Genomic DNA, 23,488 nt, shown 5'->3' on the forward strand with positions numbered 1-23,488 from the left:
TGGCATATCTTGCATATCTCACATGGCTTGCATGACTTGCATGGCTCGTTTTTTTGGTAAAAGCACATAACTTGACTTTTTACTTCTTTATTTTTGTTTGTTATCTTGTCTATTTCTTCCTTTATTTTATTTTCCTATTATTTTGTCACTTTTCCGTAATGTTTGTCCTTACTTATCTATGTTAATTTAATAATTTTGTTTAAATGTTTTATTATTATTATTATTATTATTATTATTATCATTATTATTAGTATTATTATTTACTCATTTTTATTATTAGTATTATTATCATTATTATTATTGTTTTATTTTATTTTATTTATTGACTTTGAAATTTTGTAGGTAAGTCCACCAATAGAAAGATTGAAGGAAATCACGTGGGGTTGCATCTTGGTGGAATATTCAAAGTGCATACATTGGGAGTGGTAGCCCGATATAGGAGGAAATTCAAGGACGAATGCGGGTTGATTCATGAAGAATTTAATGCTTTTTGTTTGAATAGAATATGACTGAATAATGGAAGTTGAAGATGTGTGGATGCCACTTACCATAGGAGGCACCACCTATAAAGGAAGAAAAGAAAATACAGTCGTGACTAGCATAAAAGGTGCAATCTCATCAGCCCACTAGCATGGAAGGACAGGGAATTATGTCATCTTTTTGCTGAAACAGTAAATTACCAAAGTTGTATGGCATGTGAAAAGGAAAGATTCAGTGTGAATGTGGGCGGAATGAGGATTGGGTTCAAGAAAAAAAGTTTTGATCGTGTTGGACTGAGTAGATGATTGTTGGCTCTCTCCGGACTTGTGAGTGGTCTTTTCATGTTGGTGGACTCAATGGGAAGGGGTACAGAGGACGCTCATGGGAATTGATCATGCTATTTTTGAAAAAGGTGATTGGGGGCATGAAAAGAAAGGATATTCGGTGCAATAGAAAGAGTGGAGAGGATTAGGCGAATGCTAGTTTGGGGGGTCAACAAATATGTTCTAAAACTGTGGGTTCATTCGATATGAATGTCATAAGAAAATGACCGGGTGGGTCTTGAAAGCTAGGGTTCCTTTCAGTTTATTGGGCAATGGAGGACATTGGTTTTGATGGAGAGTGATTCTTGGCAGATAAAGGAAAGAGATTTGAGGTGACTTGGAATGGGAGACACAGGTTGGTGCTCTTTTGGGGGGGATAGAAGATTGAGAGGGAGGCACCATTTTTTTTAGAAGGAAGGTCCACATAGGTTCGGATTTTGGTGAGGCTTTCTAGGGATTTTCGGAAGCAAATTCAACAGATTTTGGAGAAGTTCTCTAGGCGGTTTTTTCTATTGTTAAGTGGCAGCTGCATGGACTGCATGAGAAGGGTTGACGCCTCATAGCCACCTTCTTTTCTCCAGTGATAGCGGCCCACAAGGCCACCTTAAGTGGCCGACTTCAACAAGGAAATCGAAAACTGATTTCCCTTGGAGTTAGGTTCAAAGGAGTTGAAAACAAGCAAGAAAGGCTCAATTGGCACGAGTCTCCCTTTGAAGAACAAATCATCATAGGGAGACAACGACAGGTTTGGATCCGTCTGGTCGCCGCTCGAACCCGACGATGACAACGTGAACTTGAACTTTCCCTTCCCCTCAGTGCTGGTGGACTCTACGTCATCCTCCTCTTATTCTTCTCTCTATTCCTCCACACCTCGCCAAAGCACCATTTTCTCTCACGCCGTAACTAACCTCCACTTCACAATTCTTTCCGGTAGCACCATCTCCATATCTAGAAGGAGAACGCATCACCGTCATTGGAGATTTGCACCAGCACACCAGTTCCGTTATCTAAACACTACACCCACATCTTCACCTCGCTGGTTTTCAGATAACCATCTTCACGCTACAACTAGTTGCCATCTGCCCACACCTCACCACATTAGTCGCGCACCATTTGGTTTGCTTTGTAGCACCATAGCCGGCTAGGTAAGTTAATCCTTTTATATGGGGTTTCTTTGGAAAAGTTAAAGTTTGGTTTCATTTCAGTTTGGATTCATTGTGTCAGGTTGGGTGGTTTTGATTTTTTTTTAACTAGTTTCAGTTTGGATTTGTTTTATCAAAGTGTAGAAGCATGAATTTCATTTATATTTAACTTTGACCCATTACAAAATGATTTGATCTCTATTAAATTTTAATTTTCATTTCATTGCATTAGATTGAGAACGTTTGAGTTTTGTTTGGTCTTAGATTTAGATCCTATTCGAGTACATATGTTTTTTTAGAATATTGGCAAATAAATTTAATTGATCTCATTCCATTGTATCCATGCTACAGGTATGTTAATTTCTATTTCCTAATTGATCAAATTTGGGTTCATGAGTTTGCCAGATTTTCATCTAATTAGTTTAATATATTCTCACTTTATTATATCTATATTTTATGCTTGTCAATTTGAATTATTGATTCACCTTATTCTAGTTTATAGTATATTTTTATTAGTTAATTAGTTTAATTAATCCAACACTAATTAGTTCATGTTCAAAAATTGTAATTTATATTAGATAATATAAACAATCCTATTCTGACTGCATGTTGATGATTTTGTACTAAACACGTTATTTATTCTGAAGCTATTTAGCATATCTTGACTTGACTTTTTGGCTTATGTTATGTAATATAGACATGATGAGGTTGTTGTATGATTTTTTCCATGATGAGATATTGCTTTTGGATATTTATTTAGGATTTTTCTTGTGAAGGTCTCTTTATGAGTTTGTTGAGTATTTGAAATAAGTTACCATTTTGACATCTTTATTTCATTTGTAAATTAACCTAACCTTGGTTATGTGTTATAAACATGTCATATAGGATAGATAAGTTTTTATTTAAGTCTTAGGATCATTTTTGGTATTTTATATGGTTTCATTTGGTAATTGCATGTTTGTTGGAAATATGAACTTCAAAACTTTTACTTTAAGTTGTAATACATCATGTAGGATATGAGGTTTAAATCATGTTAATTATTAATTCTTGTAAGTTAACTTTTTTCTGGCTAAATGCAAGCGCATTGTGGGTTGTGTATGCTATTTAGGTGCGTCCTTTGCACTTTCTACTTCTTTAATTTTGTCAATATGCATTTTGTGGACTTTCTCATGCATGATATTGTTTTAATTGCTTTGGTTGTTGCTTGATGCCTTGAATAAGATGAAATGTTTGTTGAGTATTGTATTATTTGTTAAACTAACCTTTGATGTTTTCATGAAAGCACTTTGGGACGCAACTCAGGTACGCCAATCCCCTTTTCTTATGAGTGTTTCTTTTGGTATGTTTGTTTTTATTATGAATAGCATGTTGCTTCGCCTTAGAAAAAATCACCTTTGTTTTTTCTTATTATCCTTGATCTATTGATTAATTGTCATGCTTTCCTCAACCTAGTCAGTAGAGACATGTTTTTAGGGTTTTGATGGGTGCTACCTTTTTAAGGTACCTTCCTGATAGGTAACCTGATCCTTGGACCTAGACTTGGGTTTTTCAAAGATGTGTTTTTTCAAAAGTTTAAGAAGTCATTTTTTTAGGGTTTTAGTTTCTTATTTTATTTTCCCTTTGAAAAAAAAAAGTAAAAATAAGTGGTGACTCCAGTTTTTTATAAAATACAATTTTTCACCTTAAAAAGCAAGTCTCGCCATTCTAGTGGGGATGCATGTGAAAAATACAGGTCCACAAATCTAACTAAATATATATATGTTAGTGGAAGTTACAAAAATCCCCAAAATCAAAATCAATAAAAATAAAAAAAATAGATCAACCAAATCCCCAAATCTTTAAAAAAAAAAAACAAATAAAACAAATAAACAAATAAAAAAAAAAGTGACCCTTAAAAATCATCAACACAATTATACTTGCAGAATAACCCATCCACAAATAATATTCACACTTGCATAAATAGAGCAATATGTCTATCTATTATTTCGGAAAAGTGAACAAACGACACTTAATATGAAGATTTCTTGAAATATGATGAAACTAGTGTTTTCGGGTAAAAATTACCTAATGATGTCAATGAAAAAAACAAATGAGTATATTTGGTCTCCTTCATCATTCAATTTGTGCCATCGAGTTCTCACGAGAAGTGTTTAGGGTTAGGTTTCACAGGATTGTTAAGATTGTGGGGATATTTATGAAAATGAGGCTACATTTTGAAGGATTTAGGTTTTCAAGATGTAGAAGAAGACAAGGCAAAGGTTAGGGTTCAAAAAATTTAGGTGATTTTGATCATGGTGACTATGTCTCATCTGTTTTAGTTGATTTTGGGGCAACCGCATCCTGTTTGTTTTAGGTGACTTCAGTTATTGCAACCACGTCCCATCTATTTTAGGTGATTTCAGTTATGGTGATCGCGTCCTATCTGTTTCAGGTGATTTCAATCATGGTGACCGCGTCCCATCATTTCCCTCATTTTTAGGTGATTTTGGTCATGACAACCACATCCCATTTGTTTTAGGTGATTTTGGTCATTGCAACCGTGTCCCATTCTTTCCTTCAATTTGGTGATTTGGGTCATTGCAACCGCGTCCATTTCTTCCTTCAATTTGGTGATTTTGGTCTTAGCAATCGCGTCCCTTCTATTTTAGGTGATTTTGGTCATGGCGAACGCATCCCATCTATTTTAGGTGATTTCAATCATGGTAACCGCGTCTCGATCTTTTCCTCAATTTTAGGTGATCTCAATCATTGTGACCGTGTCTCGTCTTTGCTTTGGTTCTAGGAGATTTTGATCATTACAACCACATCTCGTCATTTTCCTCAGTTTGGTGATTTTGATCATTATGACTGTGTCACATCCTTTTCCTTATATATTGGTGACTTTAGTCTTTACACACCTTGTCCTCACAACTTCATATTCCATCCTACTTCTCACTTTGTTGCATATGTGTTTCTAACTTCTTCATCATGCTATTTTGGAGTTTTTCCTCTTCCTTTGTGCATGTTATAGCCTTTTGAGCTCATAGCATGTGTCTTGATCATATTGTTGGTACCCCTACACCCCATGTCCTTATATAGAGTGCATGTAGTTTTCCTTCTGTATGTGTTCATTCCTATGCTCCTAGGTGGTTCGGCTACTACTCGATCCTGACATTGATCATTTTACCACTTTTGGAGACCTTTTAAAGGAGTTCTGAATCCATAGAGTAACTTTAGAGGCACCTTAACAATTGCATTTTCTTGCCTAATCCGTTTTTGTTACTTCATTTTAGGATTTTAAAGCCCCTTTGTTCTTGTTTTAGTTTGAGTGAGATCGTGTTCCACTAGGACACTTTTGGGGTCTCTCTTGTTCTTTAGTAGAGTTCACTTCATTTCACTCATTGTTCACACTTTCATCCCACTCCATCCCTCAGATTCCTTCCACTCGTGAACTCTATCGAAGAGGAGCATATTTGTATACCCAAAAATTTGTCTCATGTTTATTTATTTATTCATTTATTTTTACTTTTGTTTATTTTATTTATTTATTGTTTAGGACTTTTAGTTATTTAGTTTTAGGCTTGTTCTTCTTGATTTTCTACCCATTTCTCATGCCCATATTCATCACTTTTAAAGAATCAATCTCAACCTTCCATTTGTGGCATCATCCTAACAATTCATATCTCTTGTTGACTTTTTCAAACCCTAAATAGCTAATCCATCTATCACCTCATTTATCTCCATTTCTTTCTTACATTTTACCGACCCACGATTCTCTCATCAACTTCTTCTTCTTTTTTATTTTCTTTATTTTCTTCTATTCTCTTCACAACCCATTTTTATTTTTCTCCTTATTTCTTCTTTCATTTCTCTTTTCTCTTTCCATCCACAACATCGCTCCACGTGTCATCGCCGATGATAACCAGTCACCACCGATAGCCAACTTCCACTTTTCTTCGCTCAGTTTCTCCATCATTTTCTCTCTCTTTATCTCTTTCTTTCTTGCACTTTCCTCCCTTACACCCATTTCCTCCACCGTGCATCGATACCATGCATCTTTCTATCTCCGACGACGACGACAACCTCCATTTTTCCATTGTCGCTTCCCATGGCCACTGATATCCCATTATTACATCTGTTCACGATTTTGGGAGATAGGCAAGTTTTTGTTTTATTTTATTTTATTTCTACAGTATTCATTTATGGATTTTGGCTAGAATTTCGTTTACTTGGACTTATGTTTGGTGCATTTATTTTATTTGGGTTTTGTTGATTCAAGTTGTTTCTTTGTATCGGGCTTTATGTATTATGATTTGGGCTATTGAAATTTATTCATATTCGGTTTCCTTGTTATTAGGTTGTATTCTAGCATTATCTATGAGGACAAGAAGAGGCAGAGGGGCACAATATGTTGGTTGGGGGCTGTTGGTGGGCTGTTGGTGCAGTTGAAGATAGGGCATGGGTTGGGATTGATGGAAGACTTGTTTTTTTATTTGGGATAAAAAAAAAAAAAATGAATAGCTTTTTGTTTATCTCTACTCTACTATCTTTGTATTTCCTATGAGTTTTTTTTTCTTTTTTACAAGGGTTGAGATGTTTATTTAAATAACAGTTGTAACGATTATTTTGGAATATGTAAATGAATTTGAAAAAATCGTTTTTTAAAATAAAACTTTAAAAAAAAAAATTTGGCCCATAAAAGTTTAATTTAAATATCATTTATTAATAAATTCATAAAATTCAATTTCCTCAATAAAGGTTATAAATAGCCTTTTTGAAGTTAAAAAAAAAACGTAAAAATCCATTATCTAAATAAAAGTTGTAAAAAAAATGTTTTTAAATAAATTGAATTGGATTGGTTTTGTAAATGGAATTGTAAAAATCTATGTTTAATAAAAGCAAATCAAAATTCAACTTTTTAGGTAAACTCACAATTTTATTTATTTAATTATTATTATTATTCTTTTTAAGGCAAAGCTATCTTTTTAAATAAAATTAGAAAAAAAATCTTTTAAGTTAGGGAAAAATAAAATTATAAATTTTTTTTTATAAAAAAAATGTAAAGTTCAATATAAATTCCTTTTTAATAAAAAGTCAAACAAAATTCCTTTTTTCTTGGATAAAATTGCGAAAAGATTTTTTTTTATACATACAAATTCTTTTTCTAAATAATTTGTAAGTATTTTTTCTAATAATAAAAGAAAATCAAACTCTTAGCTAAAATTGCCAAAGTGTAAACTTATTTTTCAAGCAAATAAAGTCCTTTTAAAAGAAAACAAAAATTAAATTGAAAAATCAAATAGGAAAATCAAAGGGGATGATTTCATGAAGTATGAAAAATTGGTTTTATTATATATATATATATATATATAATCCAAATATGTAAAGACAAATAGAATTGAAGATTTATTTTTTTAAGTTCTAATAAAATTGAAAAACTTTCCTTTAAATCAAAGAAAGATAAAATATCTTCTTCAATAATTGTTTTTTTGATAAAATCAAATAATAAATATTTTTTTTATAAATAAAAAGGCTTTAAGAAACTTTTGTAAATAATTTTATAAAAATTCACTTTCATATTAATAATTTTTCTTTATTATTAATAAAATTGGATTGAATTTTAATATTTTTGTTAAGAAAATAAAGGTTAATCTTAAATGAAAAAAACACTCAAGAGGGGAGTGAATTGGGTTTTATTTAAAAAAAAAAAAAATTAAACACAGCAAATTTAAGCACAAAAGAAGCAAATATAGAGAGATAGAGTTAGAGAAATCAAACTCAGATTTTATAGTGGTTCGACACTTCCTTGCCTACGTCCACTCTCCTCAAGCTTCTAACCAAGTGAGGATTCCACTAACTTGAAGCTTCAACCAAGCTTATAATCACTTTTACACTTGGATTCTGACTCTAGTGGACTCTTACACAATCTCTTCAAGTTTCAACTCACTTAAAGGCTTTAACACTCAATTAACAAGAATAAATCTCTCAACCTAGCTCAAATACAACTCAAGGCTAGGATGAATCACAAGGGTGCACTAAAGGATATGCAAATGGGATTTAATGCACTAAGAAAATAAATGAGAGTTTTTAAGACAAGAACAAGTAGGTAAACAAATAAATGCAAGTGTTCTCTTGCTCATAAATGAAATGGAGCTCTCTATTTATAGGTTTTTAACCTCGGAAGCCAAGAAAACCAAACAGCAACCTCAACCGGCCAAGTTGGGGGTCGATCGGTTCACTAGCTGTTGGAGCATTTAATGCTTGGCAGGTGACCGTTACCCTCCACCGAACCTTGACCGGGAAGGCAAATACCTCAACCGGAAAGAAAAGGCTACTAGAAGAGAGTGTGTTTTTTGCTCCTCTCGACCAGACCTCGATCAAGAAGAGGAAACCGGTCAACCGGTATCCTAGCCGGTTGAGCCGGTTGGCCAATGCCTCGACCAGTTCATCATTTTTTACCCAAAAACCTATCATTTTCTGTTCTTTTCTCTTCTAACACTTAAGCAAGGTCTTTAGGTAAATTAGTATGCCAATTTTGAAGTGATTTGCTTAAGGTTCATTTGATAAAACTCGGGTTTTAATGAAACTGTAACTTTAAAGAATAAAAGGAGTTTTTCAAATATGCATGAAACGATATGTAAATCCTAAGTGCACCTATGCATTCATCTTACATATGTTTCCTATTATTAAAGGTCTTCCAAAGGTTTTGATCTTGCATCCATTAGGTCATTTGATGAAATTCCAAATTAATACCTTAAATTCTTTATAATTCAAACCAATTAGTAACTAAATCATGGTTTGTTATCATCAAAACTTGATTAGAAGAACCCTAGGGCTAATATTTGTAAATAAAGCTATGGAAGTCTTTATTTAAATAAAAAAAAATCCTTTTTGCAAATAAAGTTATAAAAAACTTTTTTTTAAAAAAAATTATTTTGTACAAATCATTTTTCTTTGAAATACTTTTGTAAATAAGATTGTAAAAATTCCTCTTACTTATAGCAAAATAAATAAAAATTCTTTTTATTGTGAATAAAACCATATTGATTTTTTTAATGAATTTTTTAAACAATGAGAGTAAATGACATTCTTGAAAATTGAATCAAATCTCTTGTTCAAAATAAATTGAAACTTTTTAAAAAATAAATAAATAAATTGAAGTCATTAATTCAAAATTGTTTTTAATAAACTTCTTTGAAATTTCTTGAAAAACTAATTTTTGAAATTTTTTATTTAGTTTAATGAATTGATTTGTATAATTCTTATGCCATTTACCTTGTATATTTTTATAATTTGATTTTATCGTCATTTTCCTACATATTAATTTGTATCCTTAATTTTGTTATCCATGATTAATTAATTAATTGTCACAATTGTTTTAATTCATTTAGTACAAATGATATGTATACAAGTTTAGAGGGGTGTTATAGCTAATCATCATACCTTCTCAATAGGTTATCTGATTCTCAAATCCAAACTCGGTTCTTGCAAACACACATTTTCTAAATAAGGAGTCACACGAGATTTTCTTTCTTATTTTGTTTTTCCTTTAAAATAAATAAATGGTGACTTCCAACTTTTTCTCAAAAATAAAATTTTCAAAATAAAAGCAAGTCAATAAGAATGCACATAAAAAAAGAGAATCCACAATTATCTCTTTCCCTTCTCCATCCTTTCTAGGTAAGAGTGACTATGGAAAGCAATGCATGCTCTAGCAGGATCCACTCATATTCTAGCAGCTTCAGATAGATTTGCACATGCTTTAGTTTCGCAGCATCTTTGGAAGGGCAGATATATTTTCAACTTAATTTATTCTTGAGATTTAATCATATATGTCTATATCTTTTATTGTTACATTATTTAAATTTTCAACGGTGGGACTTGATCATCAAATAAAAATAAACAAATAGCGAAGCAAGAGAAGAAAAGATTTCCACTTTTTATGAGGGACTTGATCATCAAATAGATAAAAACCTACTATTTTTACAAGAAGATGGGCTAATAGGTAGACAGCAGCTACCTATAATAAAAACTCCATGGTTTAAAGAGAAAAAAAAACAATAGGCATGACTAAAAAGGGCAAGTTTGAAAACAAAGCAAAATGTGTTAAGGGGCTTAAATATAAAAACATTGAAGAAATTGTTATACAGATCAACTTGATCATCAGCTCATTCATCTCTTGAAGCAGGATCCATCCCAGTTGAAGGGCTATCTGCAAAGTACTCTTGATGTTTCACATTCACACCACACTGCACATTCAACAACAATATTATATATAAATCAGTTGATCATCCTCAGAGAGAACTAGGCATACACTAGACAATAGCAAATGGCCTTGCATTAGACAAGAAAAACGGTTGCAGCATATGTTTTACTTTTTCATTTGACAATTTTTTTCTCTAATTATTCACCCCAAATTCATGTCAATATTAACACTACGCATAACGACACCCTGTCTGTCCCCACAAAATGTGAGAACAGGAGTCAGAAAGGCACAGCCTACAATCTGTTTGAAATTTTAATGGCCACTTTTTAAAATATCCCTTATTTTCTCTGAAGAGCCGATGTAAAAGAAAAGAACAAAACAAGAATTACAAGAAAAAAAAAAATGAGAGGAAAAGATGCTGCAAAGCACTGCACAATCCAGATACAACACAATGGTGTTAGAAATAGCCTTCCTAAGTGCTGAGAAGTAATGACACGTCTTTAGGTAAAGATCACGCATCCTCATTACATGGGACAGTGACAATGGATGTCTCCTCAAGAGCCACATCAGTCATCACCGCATCAAAAGTCTCTTCAAAATCCTCCAGAACAGAATATTTTCTGTTATGCTAGCATAAGTCCATCAGATGCTGACTTTAAGAGACTGAAACAACATTCCTTGTTGATTACTTGATTTACATCCTATAGTCCCTGATTGATCCAGATATCTAAAGGAACATCCATCAAAATTCAACCTAAGCCAACTACTGAGTGAACGGATAAGAAGAGAGAAGGGTGAAGGCATTCAAGCAGGAAGAACCAACAAACAACTGTTGTAGGGAATAGGCTACAAGATCACATAGAAAACCAATGAAGGCACACATGCAAATTTCCTTTGTTGTGAAGGCCCAAAGGAGCAACAAGATATACCATCCCACAAGATCTCCAAAGAGGACCTCTCTTCATGGATGGTTACATCTGGCCCAAACCAACTCATCCAGAACCCCACCCCACCCCCCCCCCCCCCCCCACCAAAAACAAAAGGAAGTCAAGTCAAGTCAACTCCCAGGCAAAGATTTTTGGAGAGACCTTTTTCAGACTTATGGCAGGGGTATGCATAGGGAATTTTTTACTTTTAGTAAGGATTTTTGTTCATGTTTCCATTATCAAATTTATCAGGATTTATTTTTTAGTATTATCATGTTTTAATCTAGCCAGGTTGTATGAATTTATTTCAAAGTTTTAATCAATGTGCACTGGATTACCTACATAAACGCCACCTGAGTGAATAATAAAATATTTGAAGATCCATTACACTCATTGTTTGCTGCCTATTTTTCTTCCCCCTTTCTACTTCTTTTCCCCTATTTTCCTCTCTCTGTTCTTTAAACTCTACTCTGTTTTATATAGTACTACCTATCTTGCATCAAACGGGCATCAAAGCATTTTTTGATAGATAAATTTTTGTCCCCATTGGGACTTGAACCTGGAACCTCCCACAAACCCTCCCCATCCCTTTACTACTTGAGCCAATCAGGCACCAAAACATTTCGGTCCAAACCAAATTCAAATGCCAATTCTTATTTCAACTATCTTTTCACTTATTTACCAAACCCCTTTGTTTTTTCTTTTTCACTAATTAATCGAACTTTCAAACCCATTGCACAACTAACCAAATATTTATCTCCTGGTTCAAATTAGTTTTAAGTAGGAGAAGCCTAATTGCAGAAGAAGTTAAGAAGAAGACTAGGCTCATCTCAGACAAATTTAAAGACACATAGCAGGCTTCAAATTTGCCTCTGGGTCAGGTACAGAGACCTTTCATTAATCTTTCTATTTGGAATTTTGTATCTACTAGAAATTTAAGAAATCATAGTTTCCAAAATCTTACGACATACCCAATACAATACAATGATAAGATATACTTTTTTATGGAAATCACAATATGTATCTTATTTTAAGCATATCTTACTATACATATATGATACACGATACATGATACAATGATCCATACACTTTTAATTATTTTTGATAAATTTTAAGAAAAATCAAATTCAAAATTTTTTTGTTAAAAGAATCATTATATTAATTATTTAAAATGTACAAAAGGTTAGAAATTGATAATAAAAGGAAGAAAAAGGTAAAATAATTCTACATGAAAAGTTCAATTCTTGTTGTTGACTAATATTAGAGAATTTTCATTTAAATAGTCTGCATGGTTGACATTGAAAATGATGATCATTGGTGACAAAGAACTTTTACTCAATACATTACATTTTCTTTTTCTTTTTTTTTTTTTGAATTTTTCTGTTCAAAAGGACTAATGACGCACATGAAAAGTTAGAACATAGGAGATTAAACATAAAGATAAATAAATCAACACATATAAGGACATATACCTAGAAATAATTTGGAATTAAAAATCAACTCTAAAAATTTTTAAATTTTATTTTTGCTGATTTTGTGAACCTAAGCATTAAATTCTTATTTTGTCAAATTGAACTCTTCAAAACTCTAGCATCTAATGTTTTTATATGGTATAATATAGTTTAACTCTTTTAGTAGGCAAAGGAGATTTATCTTTTAGTTAAATATTTTTTGTTTCACTATCAAATTTATCAGGATTTATGTTAGTATTATCACGTTTTAAGTTTACCTAGTAAAGATTCATGTTAAAACTTCAGTTGATTTGTTTCATCCACATGTTCTCTAAACTGTCCATATAAACTTAACATTAGCTTTATTTTTTTCAGTCTCTAATTAGCTTTATTTTCAGTCTCTACAACCTGATTAAGATTTTTCTCTCTTTCCTTCTTTATTTTTCCCTGACAGGCAACATTTTTTGCTTCCCCCTTTTTACCCACTAACCTCCCACATCTGTACTCCAACCAAACAAAATTCATGAGTTATATTGAAATGGAATATGGGACCTTTTGAATCAAAGTGGCCAATGTCTCATACCACGATATAATAAAATAAAATAAAATAAATAAAACAGACAAGATAACAATAGCATACAGAACTTTGCCTCTCCAAGCCAAGAATAATTTATTAAGACTTAGGGTGCTCACCTCACGCAGAGCCTTAGAGAGGTCCTCCATTGTCAAGATCAGGCGCTTATCCTGTTACCTCAAAAAAATTAGAGCATCCAAGAAGGCAAAGGAAAGAACAAACATATAACATATAACTCACACACCTTTTGCTGTTTATCCCTTTTGTCCTTGACTACTGCTGACTGCCTTGCTTTGCATTGCCTTCATTAGAATACACAAACAATATAACATCTTCCAGCACCATTTATCTTAAATGGAGCATAATAGAAGCGCAAGCATAAACAGAGTACTTTTAAGATGATAACATATAAGAATTCAACATGCAAAGCTTAAATCAAGGTCCTTTGAATCTTATCAATGAAGTAATGTCCTAAACGAACAAACACATTGAAAAGCTCATCCTACTTGCAATCTGCACCTTTGTCCTATAGCAATAGCCTCCAACCACAGGTTTGACTAAAAAGTGGTATGGGTTTGCATTATGGATCCAGAAAGTAGGGCCAAGAACAGGATTTTATCATTTTCCTTTATTCCCCTGATAAGGGGGATGAACTAAAAAGCACCAAAGAGTGCAAATCCTAATATGCAGGATCGATTTGTTCATGTTGTAACTGCAGCCCATTTATGCCACATTTTCCTAAGGCCAAATTGCAGTTATAGGTCTTTGGCATAAAAGCATAGATTCTAATTGGCATCCATGCAGAGATCTCCAACTCATAGAAAAATTTTGATCTTAATATTTAAACGAATTATGAAAAAGGGAACAAGTAAATATGTCTTGACAAAATACTCACTTGGAAACATGCAAACCCATACCTTTGAGTTCATTCTTTCGATTACTTGAGAGGTTGATTTATATGTGTATGTATATAGAAGATACACTAGGCTGTTGCAACAACCATTATCCAATATCCAAATTATGGGGTAGAAAAATAGAAATAGGTAAAATTTCTGTCCTATGAGGTTGCTAAGCAACCTCAGAAATGGTAGGCTTCTTGTCTTCTGAATGTTAATGAAAACTATTAGATAGTGTACAGTTATTTCAATTATTTACTTTTCCTTTTTTTTCCTTATTGTATTGTGGGTCCCACTAGCATGTATATATATACCCAAGTCCAATGTGTATTATTAATAGTTTTTAATAACAAAAATTAGGTATTCTCCCTTTTCTCTCTTTTCACAAAAACATTTTGTGTGGGCAGGAGGAATCTTCATTGTGTTATTTTTTCAAGGTGGTCCAAAGTACAAAGGTGAATTTGGAGAAAAGTAATATCTCTGTAAGAATGGGGGAATAACCTTTGAAGAAAAGTAAATCTCTATAAGGATGGGGGAGGATGGGGAGGAATTGGCTTCATAACTTAATTATAAGATGGGTCCTTTGGCTTTTCCCTACATTGGTCTTCCTTTGGGTGCTTCTTACAAAGTAAAATCAGTGTGGGATCCCATTATTGAGAGTTGAAACATCAGTTGCTAAGCTGGAAGAGATAGTATTCATCAAAAGGGAGCAAAGTTAGTCCAGTTCAAAGCACATAACCAAGTATGCTTATATGTCCTTGTAGAGAGGCAAAATTTGCTTGTTTACTAATCATCACGTGTCAATGGAAGACCAATCCTAAATTGGCACATGTCCTAAGTGGTCAAGTTAAAGTTCATTTTGACAATTAAATAAATAAGTTAGATGTCATTTGGATGCAATTCTTATTTTCTATTTTCAAAAATAGAAAATGATAGTAATTCCTATATAAAAAGCAAAACCTTAAAAAAGACAGTATCTTTTAAAAAGTGTTTAATTTACTACCTTGAGTTTTAAAAGTGATTTTTAAGAACATAAGGTAAGTTCATATTTTTTATATAAGAGTTAAGATATTTTCTTTAGAAGTTACTACCATTTTTTATTTTTAAAAATAAAAAAATAGGAAATATTTCCAAACAAGTACTTAATTATCATTTTTAATGCAAAAATGAGTCATACACAAAATAAGAATGATCTCTCAGTCAAATGTAAAAGAAATATATTAATTTTGATAATTATATAAATAAATCAATCATCAAATTTAATTCAAAAAGGTGTCATGCACAAAGTAGGGATGGTCTCCAAATAAAATGTAAAATAATTAAGTCAATTATTTTTTATAATTAATAAACAAGTTAATTATCATTTTTAATTCAAAAAATGATCAAAATAGGAACAATCTACCACTCAAATATAAAATAAGTAGATTTTAATATTCCAAGAAAATTAACAGATAATTACCAAAGAGGGTCTGTTTACCCCAGTAAATAGGAGGGCCTCCTTAGCTTTCACAAAAAGACATCGACAGAAAAGAGAAGACTTCCACACTAGAGAAAAGTTGGAGAAACTTTGCCCAAAGATTGAAGGAGTTCTTCAAAACGATCAAGGTCAAAGATTTGAAAATCATGTTCAAAGATTTGAGATCAAGCTTAAAGATTTAAAGATTAAATTCGAAATTTTGAGGTCAAGCTAGAAGATTGGAAGATTCGAAGATCAAATTTGAAGATTCAAAGATCAAGTCTGACGATTCTAAGATCAAGTTCAAAAATTCCAAGATCAAGTTTCAAGACTCCAAGGTCAAGTTTGAACATTCAAAGATCAAATTTAAATATTTGAATATCAAGTTTGACGGTTCAAAGATCAAAATTCAAAATTTGACAATCATAGTTCAAGGTATCTTCAAGCCAAGCCAAATTCCAAGCATAGGCCCAAGCCCAAAGTCCAAGAATAGGCCCAAACCAAGCTAAAATCCAAGCACAAACCCAAGCCAAACCAAGGCCCAAGATCAAGCTCCAGCCCAAGCCAAGCCAAGGTTCAAGTACAAGCCCAAGCTAACCTAAAATCCCATTCAAGATCCAAGCACAAGCCTAACCAAGCTAAGATCTAAGCACAGACCTAAATCAAGCCAAGATCCAACAACAACCCAAATCAAGCCAAAGTCTAAGCCCAGGACCAAGCCAAGTCCAAGTCTAAGCATAAGGTCAAGCAAAAACCAAGGTCAAAGCACAAGCTTGATCCAAGACAAAGTCTAAGCACAAGCTTGAGCCAAAACAAGGTCCAATTTTAAGTCCAAACCAAGGTCAAGGCCAAAATCAAGACCTTTCTCAGAAAAATCAAAGGAAAGCATAGAGACTACATTTAAAATCCTATGAAGAAAAATTTTGTTATGCAAAAATTTTCATTTTTAATAGAAATTTGCACACCTTATGGGAATTCATGCTAGAAATTTATATGCAAAAATTTCTCTAAAAGAAGAAAATTTTGGCAAAAATTTTTTTTTCTTTATGAACATGTAGGATTATGAGTGTAGTCTCTACACTATCCTTTGATTCTTCTAAGAAGGGACTTTAACCTTGGCTTAGGCCCTAGTATGTCTTGAGTTTGGACTTTGACTTAGTCTTAGCTTAGGCTTGTACATGGACTTTTGCTTGGCTTTAGACCTATGCTTAGACTTTAGTTTAGCTCGAGCCTAGACTTAGACATTTGCTTGGCTTGGGCCTTCACCTAGACCTCAGCTTAGCTTGGGCCTGGTCTTAGACCTTGACTTAGCTTGAGTTTGTGCTTAAACCTTGGATTTGCTTGGGTCTAGTCTTAGATCTTGGCTTAGCTTGAATTTATACTTGGACTTTGGCTTAGCTTAGGCTTGTGCTTGGCCTAGCCTTTGGTTTAGACCTTAGGTTGGCTTGAGCACATGCTTCACTTTAACTTGGCTTAGGCCTACGCCTGAATCTTGATTTGAATAACGCTCATTGAGGATAGAAATGTTTAATCTCAAATGGAAGATACCTCAAACTTTGATCTACAAATCTTGAAACTTGATCTTTGAATTTTCAAACTTGATCTTTTAATCTTTAAATTTAATCTTTGAATCTTTAAGCGTAATCTTTGAATCTTCAAATCTTCGAATTTGATCTTCAAATCTTCGAGTTTAATCTTCAAATCTTTGAGTTTAACCTTCTAAGGCTTTGAAGAACTCCTTGAAACCACTCATGGTGGTCTAAGTAGTAAAAGTGTAGGCAACAAACAATACACTTTTGGGTGAATGCTTTGAGATTTGCAATTGGAAGATGTGTATGAACCACTCACATATCCTTCTATTATATATGTATCTAGAGAATAAATTTGCACAACCAATAAGAGGGACAGTTGTGGGAGATTATTTTTTGATAGGATATATATATTGAAAGAATAAGAAGTACAAAAGAAGGATGAGGAATAGTTGTGGGAGATTATTAATGTGTACAAAATTATAGAGAAGGAGAGAAGGCTGGTGCTCTAAGGTAGTAAAAGGCTTCTTTTGAGGGGTTATGAAAAGGGATAAAAAGGGAGGGGAAGGTTCCTAGTCATTACACTTTCAAGGTGAGAAAAGAATATTTCTTTTAGCAAGATGGCTGACATGAGGAGGGATCTCTTAAGGAAATATTTTCGAACTTTGTGCTAGTAATATGGATGACATACTGGTTAGTGTCAAGGCTCCCACAACATATTGGGCATTCAAATCCAAGATTTGTAGAGGAATTTGTTAAGATTGGGAGCTAGGTGATGTCAAGGCTTTGCTGAACCACGTTCATGAGATGAATATATTTGTGGGTAAGACGACACCTTGCAATGATTGCTAACTTTGGATAAGAAATTATTGGTTGAATATCATCATAAGAAGGTGGAGAGAAGGGAAGTAGATGATTTTCTAGCCTAAAGCCTCATTAGGGATCATTTTTATTTTGCTTTAGCCACAAAGTGAAAGCTAAAGTAGTCATAATGTCAAATGGAACAATCTTGGTATTTATGAAAGTTTTATTAAACATTAAACAACTTTCCATATAAGCTCCTTTTAAAGTCAGAAGCCTTTATATTTAAAATCACCTGAACACAAATAGAAGATGTAATTAGACTTTAAAAAGAGGTTTTAGCTTCCAAAAAGGGATCCAAAAAAGGCCACCTAATTTTTTTTGATAGGAAAAAAAGGGGGGTGGAAAAATAAGGACTGCATGTGTAAGAAAGCGTGGATCATATGCCACTCTACTACCAAGTGGTTGATGACTTATGGTTTATGTTCATTCTATTTGATGTAGTAGGAATGCTCCAACTTCTCACCATATTCAACATTCTTAGGGACATCCAAAAAGCATTGAAACAATTTATGGGAGAAGGAGAGCAATTTGTATAGGAGCGTCAATGTATGTTGCTAGGGTGCCAAGATGGTTGATTTCTTGATTCACAAAGGGTCATGTGACCATTGGAATCCTAAATAGTTACCAATTTTTTTGTTTCATCGTAGTTTTCCTTTTTCCCATAAGAAGGTCTCCCATATTCTACATGTGCACTAGAGTTACAATCCTCACAACCATTTGTTTCAAACCCACAACATACATTGTGAGTTACATAACTGTTAATATTCTATTTTGTAAAATCCATGCGGACCATTCATGGTGTACTATGTGCCTAATATATGTCGTATGAGCTCCATCATGACAGGACCAATTACAGGGCACCACATGTCTTGGTACATACTACACATGCTCAAGACCACTCTCCACTAACATGACATGTAGCGCATCTCACCCATGATCTCCAAGGCATTGACACATCCATATTCTCCCTACATAGCTCCTATGTCATAGGGCTACATCATTTGGACATAAGAGTCCTATCTCCAAACATATCCGTGGGTTACCCGGATACCCATGGAACATGAATCTGCCAATGGCAGATGCTTAGGAAGTTTGTCCTACTCTACCTCTTAATGAAGGTGATACTAAGTGCAACTGAGAGGGTTCATGGTTTTGCTCATGTCAAGAGGAAGATGTTTCCTCTATAATACTTCTAGCCTCCTACATCCCCCTTAAATGTTTCACCCTTGACGTGACACCTAGATGCTAATACGTCTGCCCAAGTCAGGAGCAAAGCAGAGGGATTCGAAATGGATTTAACGCATCTCAATAGTGGAATTGGCCTTCTCACCATCAAGCATTTTGGGACTGATTTGAGGGTCATCGCTTGGTGATTAGAGTTAGAGGTTCACCAAGGTGGGACTAACATGCATCGAACAAGTCTTAACCAGAATTGGAGGAAGAGGGGACCAATGTGTCATTGGGACACATGTCATCTCCAAAAGCTTTAACATCATCATTGATCCTTAATATGGAAGTTACTATTTTGGAGCAATACAAAAAGGCTTCACTTCGCATCCAACGAAAGAAGAAAAGATTTTCCCAATCTCTTAAGTTCTCTTCTTGATTTCACTACCATTCTCTCCAATTCCCTCTCACCTCTCACTCTGCTCCACCCATCCCCTCTCAAACTGTTGGCACCTCACCATCCCATTTAGTTGGCCTCCTATAGATAAGAAGCCTACATAAAGAATGACTTTACATCCATCACCATTCCCTCACACATAACCCTTTGTCCTCTTTTAGAAAACATTAATGCTTCTAGGCATCCATGAACACAGCTTCAGATCATAGAAAAGCCTTGAATTTTACATTATATACAGGCATAACTAGAATTTAGAAACATACTGAAGCGCATCACTAGCAACCTCTGCGACAAACTTCTGAGTGGCAACAGCTACTAGTCTAATTCTGCAAAACAAAGGAGAAAATTAATCCAATCTGACATGATACATATCCAAGAAGTCTAATTCTGGTTTTAAAGAAATCATCATCCTCCAAAGCAGATTATAACTCACTAGTTTCCTTTCTTATTGAATAATTATCTTCCCGTTTACATTACACCAAAAAAAGGAGGAATCCAAATTGCACTCCGTTTTTATTTCAAAAAATATGGTAGCACCTAAGGTTTTCAGTTGAAAGGAAAGTGATAACACAACCAACAAAGGCACAACCAAAACTTTTGATTATGAATTTATCAGAGATTTCAAATAAGAATTTAAAAAATCAAATTTTTTATTGGTTACAGAAATTTGAGCAGCCTATGACTTAAATTCATAAACTTATAGGAAAGTTTCAAGTGGATAAAGACAGCAATCATATGAACCAAAAGAGAGGGACATTAGGAAAAAGAGAAGGAAAGAAATAGTAAATCCCAACTTAGCAAATCAATTTTACATGCATATGTCTAGAATTTTTCCAAAGTAGGTGACAGAACAGCTCCCTGCTTCCTGAATCTCATAAACATTTTTATGTCTATATGGTTTATGCCACATGTACAGCATCAACTAAACGTGACTATGTATCAAAGTATTGGCTACAGCATTATCGGAACTCTCTCAATAATCATTACAACTTCTGCGGTAAATGAGATATCACTAAAACTTGTATCAAGTAAAATAAGACCAATCTCATTTTCTGTTTCCTGAAAAAACTGTCCATGAATGTGAATTCATGGAAGTAAATTCAAAATAAAGGAGCATTACATAAAAGTATCATGTTCATTATGTTGAATTGTGATGTGAGATTTCCAAACATAAGAGTTTACAAGAGCTATAAATATAGAGTATACCTATAGGTTATAAGATGGTGGTTTAAAAATCCAAGCATCTTTGCATTCTATAGTTTATAAAAGAAAGCCTTAAAATGGGTGGATTAGCAACAGCGTTGATCAAGTTTTCTAGTTGGCTGAGCATCTGGAGATTACATAGACATTCATATAAGGAGTATATGAAACCCATCAAAAGAAAAAAAAAAAGAAAAAAAAAAAAAGGAGTATATGAAAACATCCCAGCAAGTACCCATCTTCAAAATCTCTTTTCCCTCACACAAAAGACAGCTCTTTTTTAAACAAATTCTCTACATGAAAAAAATGATTATTGCCCCATTGTTCTTGTTGTTCCCTTAACAAGTTTGGTATTAGAAGTGATCTAATAATATAGGATGATCATCGAAACCTTGAGGCTAAGGCTGTCTTCCAAAGGAATGTGCTGACATAATCATTGAGATAAGGTCAAAGGTATAGAAAGAGAGTAAGAGACCAAAACTGAGATAGGATCTTTTATAGATTGGTTTAAGTGTTTTAATGGAGAAGTGCTTGAAGAACAAAATCATAGAAGCAGCAATTGAGAAAGAAGAAGATCAAAGAAAGAAACCACTTAGGCAGCAACCCAGGATGTCCAAGACAATATTCTTATATCAATAAAGACTAGTCCATTTTAAATCCTCTGTTTAGTACAATGTAACTTATTTCTAGACTTCAAAAAACTTCCCAAACAAGTAAAGGACTTTTAAAACAAGCTAACCAATATACTGATCAAATAGGATTCAAACTTCTTAAAAATAAAATGCTTCATAAACACTTAAGTGGCCAGTTTATAATGTATGAAAAGCCTCACAACAACCTCAAATTAGAAACATGGTAAAACAGAAACAAAAACTTCATTTATCCATTGCTATTGTTATGTGAGGACTAAAATGCAGATATGATGAAAAATACCTGCTATACAATTACAGTAATATGCAGAATAACTACTTGCTAAACACTTACTAATTAAAGCATGTATATCCACATGGGATATAGAATTTCAAGGACAGAATAGCCTAAGTCAACGATTTTCCTATCTTGGCATGCTTCTACCTCTTTAAGCCTTCTCTCAATAATCAGAAAATTCTCTCCATGGCAACAAGTTCTAAAAGTTCACCCTTCAACTATTCTCAAAATCTATTTCCCTTTTTTCTCACTGTAAAAAATAATTACACTCCACATATTTTCTCCACTCCTGATTAGACTTTAGACCTAAACTTTCTTATTCCAATACATCTTTCCAAAAATCTAGTTTCACCCACACCCTTACTCTAGGATCGTGAACTGAAGCTAAATGTACCATAAACCATGGGACCTACTCCTGTGTAAGCATGGAGAGCCTTCAATGTGCTTATTTGACTGCCACAACAATTTAGGAAATCAAAAATGATGCCCAAATCCACTATTCTCTCCAGAATCTTTCTTTTTAAAAAATAAAAAATAATAATAAATAATAAGTGGTTTAAAGCCCAACAAAGTTTGAGTTGAATTGCCATAACAATTCTATACCATCTTAAGTTTCCACTCATGATAATCTTGATTGCCAAGTTACATGGCCATTCTCGAGCTAATTTTACCAAACACTGGTACTGACTTAAATTTGTATCTTTCTTTACACTGAACTATATTCCAAAAACTCAAACCCTTCCTACGTGAGGCTAAAAATCCAAAACTAAGGGTTAATAATTTCAATAGAAGACAAGTTCTCCAACCAAAGAGAAAACCGTCAACATGCACTAAACAAATTCATACTACTCAGAGTTTATGTCAAAACAATACAGTTCATGTCAGAACAATAGTCATCGAAAGGTAAAATATATATAAAATTCTCTGCCATGTTGCTGAGAAAATGAGAGAAAATAAAAATCAGAGATCTTTCATCATCATTGATCCAAACACCATCAAAAACAACCTAATACAAACATATGGCTTAGTCAGGTCATTTTTAAAAAGCATTTTTTCGGAAACCAAAACAGTCTAACTATAGGATTAAAAAAAAACAAAAAAATCCCCAGTTTTCTTGGAAACCAAACGAGGCTAAACAAACAATTACATAAAAAGAGGTTAAATAAAAAAAAAAATAAAAGGAAAAAGTACCTACAATCGAACATCGGGACACTGAAACCCACTTTTGGCTAAATAATGCTCCACCAGTTCATCTGGTATCTGAAAAAACAAACACAGAAAATCATAAATAAATAAATAAATTAAAAAAAGTTTAGTTTTAGGCCGACAAAAAATCATACAGTCGGAGTGTAGTCCATAAGGGAAGCGAGAAAATCAGACAGCGCAGAATCATCGTCGTGCCTAGCATCGTTGCCTCCTTGGTTTTGATTCATCCTCCCTCTCTGTCCCGGAATGCGTTTTCCTTCTATTTGCTTCAGTTTCTCACCTCTCCTCTGGCTTTTATTTACAATTTTTATTTTTTAGTATTCCTAAAAAAAATTTCTCGAATTATTTTTTAATGCATTTAAACATGTAGACCCAAAAGCATGTATACGCATTATCAATTTTATTTTTAATTTAAAATTATAAATTAATAACTTGAATATATTATTATTTTATCAATTTTTGGTGATCTCATAAATTAAGTCATATGCTCCAAATAATCAATTCAATATGTACTTTGGTCTCTAGGGCAAAATTACATATTCGTATTGTAATATTTTTAGTAAAGGAAAGAATATGGAATAAAAAAATACGAATAAAACAAAGTTATTTGATTAAAAGGGTCATTAAAAACTCAATTTTTTAAATTTAACCCATCATCGTTTTTTTGACCTCATTTAAACAAAAAAAATACCCTCATTCTTTTCT

The 23,488-nt window shown here is 33.2% G+C and overlaps 1 protein-coding gene across 1 annotated transcript; it reads right to left on the reverse strand.

Annotated features, from left to right (window-relative positions):
• Positions 1-9,844: 9,844 nt before the first annotated feature.
• On the reverse strand, positions 9,845-23,248 carry LOC100264817 (transcription initiation factor TFIID subunit 10). Its single transcript, XM_002267079.3, has 6 exons — positions 22,918-23,248; positions 22,773-22,837; positions 19,714-19,776; positions 13,326-13,383; positions 13,201-13,251; positions 9,845-10,173 (listed from the first exon to the last, which is right to left on the reverse strand). The coding sequence occupies exons 1-6, from the start codon at positions 23,008-23,010 to the stop codon at positions 10,093-10,095; spliced, it is 411 nt and encodes a 136-aa protein (XP_002267115.1). The 5' UTR covers positions 23,011-23,248; the 3' UTR covers positions 9,845-10,092.
• Positions 23,249-23,488: the final 240 nt, after the last annotated feature.

Source organism: Vitis vinifera, chromosome 14 (assembly GCF_030704535.1).
Source record: "Vitis vinifera cultivar Pinot Noir 40024 chromosome 14, ASM3070453v1".
NCBI classification, from domain to species: domain Eukaryota; kingdom Viridiplantae; phylum Streptophyta; class Magnoliopsida; order Vitales; family Vitaceae; genus Vitis; species Vitis vinifera.